General features: G+C 35.6%; 1 protein-coding gene across 1 annotated transcript in view; it reads right to left on the bottom strand.

Annotated features, from left to right (window-relative positions):
- Window positions 1–1,108: 1,108 nt before the first annotated feature.
- Window positions 1,109–5,034, bottom strand: part of ABRACL (ABRA C-terminal like) — a 38,685-nt gene continuing 34,759 nt past the window's right edge. Inside the window, exon 3 of the mRNA XM_044674621.1 lies at window positions 1,109–1,762. Within this exon, the coding sequence (XP_044530556.1) occupies window positions 1,578–1,762 (185 nt within the window). The 3' untranslated portion in view covers window positions 1,109–1,577. The remainder of the gene's footprint in view (window positions 1,763–5,034) is intronic.

Raw genomic sequence — 5,034 nt, 5'->3', positions numbered from 1 at the left:
GCGGGCAATAGGAAGAGTCATAAGAAGACTGAGAACATGAGAGTAATTGAACTTGAGAACTTATGTGAATGGGTCTGTATCATGATCATTTAAATCCAAGTTTTCTGGCTCAGTCTTGTGTAATTTTTCATTGTATCATAATGGTTCTTATATAAATATTTCTTATTGTTTTCTAATAGTCTGATGAGCATTATTCTTTTCTCCTGAGCCAAATTCCAAGATCCATAAAAGCAGGGATCTTGTTTTATACTTTTGCATCCTAATGCTAAATGGTAACTCAAAAAATATTTTATAGAATCATCAATTAGTCAACAGAATCTCAGTTGGAGGGGACCGCACTTATCATTAAGATCAATCCGTAGTGGACAAGTAAATACCTCAAGTGAAGGAGAACTTTCTTCTAAGAAAATTTCATCTCATTGATAGCTTTGATAATAATGTAATGATAATAACAAAAGCAGCCAGCACATATGTAATGTTTTAACGTTTGCAAAGTGCTTTACAAATATTGTCTCATTTTATACTCATAATAATCTTAGATCTTAGATGCTATTATCTCCATTTTGCAGATAAGGAAATGGAGGCAGCCAGGAGTTAAATGACATATCCAAGGTTACACATCTAAGAGTCTAAGGCTGGACCTGACCTTGGATTTTTCTGACTCCAGATTCAGTGCTCTTATCCATTTTACCAACTAACCATCTCAAAAAAATAATTGGGAAATTTTTGTCTTGTATCAAGCCTGTATGTCCCTTTACAATTTCCACCCATTATTCATAGGTCCAAGTAAAGTAAGTCTAATCTTTCTTCTATTTGATCAGCCATTCAGATACTTGAAAACATCAAGTTTCCCCTAAATATTCTCTTCAAAGTAAACACTCCTAGTTCTTCCAATTAATCCTTTTATGGAATGACCCCTGATTTTTTTTTTTACCATTCTTGATTGCCATTTTCTGGATACCTTTTATGACCTTTCTGAAATATAGAAAACAAAAATGAATGCCACACATCAGGATTTATCTGACCAATTGACATTAAACCACTAAAAATTAAGAGCCTATTAAGAGTTAAAGAGTTTTTTTTCTTTGACTTTATTTTCATCGAGTAAATTATATTACGAAATGCACAAAAACATTTAAACATAAAGAAGACAACTCTAAAAGTGATGTAAATGGCTTTATTACAGATTCATTGTAGATTTTGGTCACCAACTTAGGTAAATCACCTTTATTTGCTTTCACATGATGATAATAATCCTCAGATTCACTTTAAGAATGGATTTTTAAAACAAAACACTCCCCCCCCCCAAAAAACCCATATACACAGATTTTATTTCCTATACTTTCAAAACATATTCCTGAGAAAAACAATAATTATTGGGTTTTTTACTTTATAATGCAATGCACTAACTAATGTTCTAAGAAGTACAAAATGGACTGTCTTCCAAAATACAAGTCTTTTGATTACAAAGTTATAGAAAAATACATTAAACACTTTGATATTGTCTTTCAATTAAGAATCCTAATCATAGTTTACCAGAAACAAAAATAACAATGCCCAATAGTTTTGCAAATACATCAATTTTGAAGCAATATAATCTCGACATCATCATGGACACCTTGTAAGAGCAGTTCTCCTGGGTAAGTTACAATCTTCCTTCTCTTGGCTGCCTTGAGGGTCCCCACCAGAGCTTCAAAGAGGTTGGCACATTTGTCATCTTGGAAAAGTACTCCAAATTTCACACTTAGCTTTCCATCAGGACCTAATCAATATAAGATAAAGTTAGCTGTGAGTTTCTTGACTCCATCTCTAAAGGGTTGATATAATCTTTAACAAGTATCCTTTAAAAGCTAGTCCATATAAATCAGGTAGGCTAATGGAATCTTCCATGTTTAATGAATTTCCAAATGACCTGCAAGGAGAATATACTAGTGATTCCCAAAGTGGGCGCTACCACCCCCTGGTGGGTGCTGCAGTGATCCAGGGAGGCGGTAATGGCCACAGGTACATTTATCTTTCCTATTAATTGCTATTAAAATTTTTTAAAAATTAATTTCCAGGGGGCTAAGTAATATTTTTTCTGGAAAGGGGGCAGTAGGCCAAAAAAGTTTGGGAACCACTGATATACACAATATACACTTCTCCATCCCCTCAGAAATAAACAAAAACTTTAGATTTGCCAGAACCAGCATAATCACACCAGAATGTCTTCTAAGAAGGCATTCAAGAAACAAGGCTTCATAATACAGTAGGCACTTAATAAATGTTTCCTACATTGTTTATTTACTGTTTTTATTATGCTTTCATAAAAGTCTTCCTGTGATGCCTCCACCTGTATGGTAATGACTCAGGGTCCTCAAAGGCTATGCCAATGGAGCATCAGCAGGTCCTCCTGAGCTGGAAAGTCATGAAGTCAGTGCCTATTCTATCATCCAAGGGTCAACCTCATTAACGTAAAGCAATTCATATCCCTGGAATGGTTGGCCATCAGGTCCTTATTTATTTGGCTACAATAGTTCATTTGAAGCAACCAAGAAAAAAACAAGAGGGTTTTATGGAGCAACTAGGTGGCTCAATGGATTGAAAACCAGGCCTAGAAACAGTAGATCCTGGGTTCAAATTTGATCTCAGACACTTCCTAGCTGTGTGGCCTTGGACAAATAACTTAACGTCCATTACCTCTCCAATTACCTAGCTCTGACCACTCTTCTGCCTTGGAACCAATACTTCGAATTGATTCCAAGATGGAAGGTAAAGGTTTAAAAAATTATATCCATGGTAAAATTTTGCCAGCAAAGTAGATTTTTTAACTTCAAATTTTGAGTTAAGAACTTTTCCCATTGTTCAGATATTGTCTTTATTGAAGTGTTCATTTATTGGAATTACCTTGTGTCTAAACCCAGATGAACTCATTAGATGGACTGAGTCCAAATCCTAGCTCAGACATTTACTAGCTTTGTAACTCTAAGCAAGCAACAACTTCTCAGCCCATTTCTTCATCTGTAAAATTGGGATAATAACAGCAACTACCTCATAGGGTTACTGTGAGAATCCAATGCAGTGATTCCCAAAGTGGGGGCTACTGCCCCCTGGTGGTGCTGCAGCGAACCAAGGGGACGATGATGGCCACAGGTGCATTTATCTTTCCTATTAATTGCTATTAAAATTTTTTAAAAATTAATTTCCACGGGGCTAAGTAATATTTTTTCTGGAAATGTGGCGGTAGACCAAAAAAGTTTAGGAACCACTGCTCTAATGAGATAATACATACAATGCCTTCTAAACAACAGAGCACTACATAAACGGTAATGATTACAGTTAGCTACAGAAGCCCATTCCCTTCAACTTTGTCTGAAGGCCTGCTTGCCTCTTGCATGAGATATTTGTTCCCTCTCCATCACTGTCAATTCTGACATCATCATCTTCAGATGACCTAGCTTTGTAAAGCACAGCATGGATTTTTAGAAATACTCCAGTATAAATGGTAACTAATAACAGGTTGGTGGCTTTTCAATAGTAGTTTAAGATTTCATGCTTACAAATATTTTGATGACTTTTTGAAACCATTCCTATACCTAAGCCTGGAGATAGCAAAAGTAAAGTGTGTATGTCCAGTTTTCCCATATAGTATAAAGGCAGTGTACTATGGCAAAGGCATAAAGAAGTCATATTTTGACACAATTGAACAGCCAAGAAACATTAACAAGGCTGCCTGCAGATCTTTAGCATAAGAAAGAGTTACACTGATCATGAATCATAATATTTAGAGCTGGAAGGAACCCCAGAGATAGCTTATTCCAATTCTCTTATATTGCAGATAATAAAACTGAAGCATAAATTGTCCAAAAATAGTAACCAACAAAAACAAGACTAAAATTAAAATCTCTAGACTTCTTTTTCCAGTAACCTCTCCATTTCCATACCATGCTGTCTTCAACCTTTGAGGTAAAAACAACAACAAACATTCATTTCTACCGTAAAAAAGTTATATTTGGCTTTCTCACTTAAAAAAAAAAACAAAACAAAAACCTTACCTTCCATCTTAAAATCAATACTAAGTATTGGTTTCAAGGCAAAAGAGTGGTATGGGTTAGGCAAGTAGAGTTAAATGATTTTTCCAGGGTCACACAGGAAGTGTCTGAAGTCAAATTTGAAACCAAGACCTCCTATCTCCAGGCAGTTAGGAAGTATCTGAGGCCAAATTTGAACTCAGGACCTCTGATCTTCAGGCCTGGCTCTCTATCTACTGAGCTACCTAGCTTGTCCCTATTTGATTCTCTTTTACTGAGAAGGTAATGACAGAGCATTGGGGAAAAAATGGGGATGTGGGAAGGAGCCAAAAGTAAGAGGCTGAAAATAAGACTCTAAAATACCTAAATAGTTGCTTGACTGTTTATAATAAACTCTTAGTTTGGGGACAGAAAAAGCTCTTTACCATTTTTTAATTGTCTCCCTTTACTCCTTGCCTTTTTCCATCCTTCTCAGTCCAAATTCTGGCTCATGCTATTCAGTTCACATAACAGGCCCTCTTGTCTCCAAAACTTACCAATAATTCAAGACCCAGCTGAAGTCCCATCTGCTTTATGAAGCTTTCCCTAACTTCTCCGATTTCCACTAATATTCCCTTTTCTCAGAACTCCTGTTGCCTATAGCTTCTCAGCTATTTTTTCTCTTGATTGTTTCATGTTAATCTTATCTCCCAATTAGACTATTGACTGTATTCCATACAGCACCTTGCACATTGCTGAGCACATTGTAGGCAGTCAATATTTACTTGCTGATTTGTTGAATAACATAATTTTTGCTTGATGGTCACACTTTTACAAATCAGTTAAAAAATGTTTCTATTTTTTAAATCAATCTATCTATCCATCCATCCACCTGTCCATCTCTGTATCTATTCTATATCCTTCTTCCTTCCCCCTCCCTCTTTTCTTTCTTTCTTTCTTTCTTTCTTTCTTTCTTTCTTTCTTTCTTTCTTTCTTTCTTTCTTTCTTTCTTTCTTTCTTTCTTTCTTTCTTTCTTTCTCTCTCT

The sequence above is a fragment of the Gracilinanus agilis genome, chromosome 4, assembly GCF_016433145.1.
Source record: "Gracilinanus agilis isolate LMUSP501 chromosome 4, AgileGrace, whole genome shotgun sequence".
NCBI classification, from domain to species: Eukaryota; Metazoa; Chordata; class Mammalia; order Didelphimorphia; family Didelphidae; genus Gracilinanus; species Gracilinanus agilis.
The sequence above is the reverse complement of the archived record's forward strand: the minus strand, read 5'-3'. Positions and strand labels throughout refer to the sequence as shown.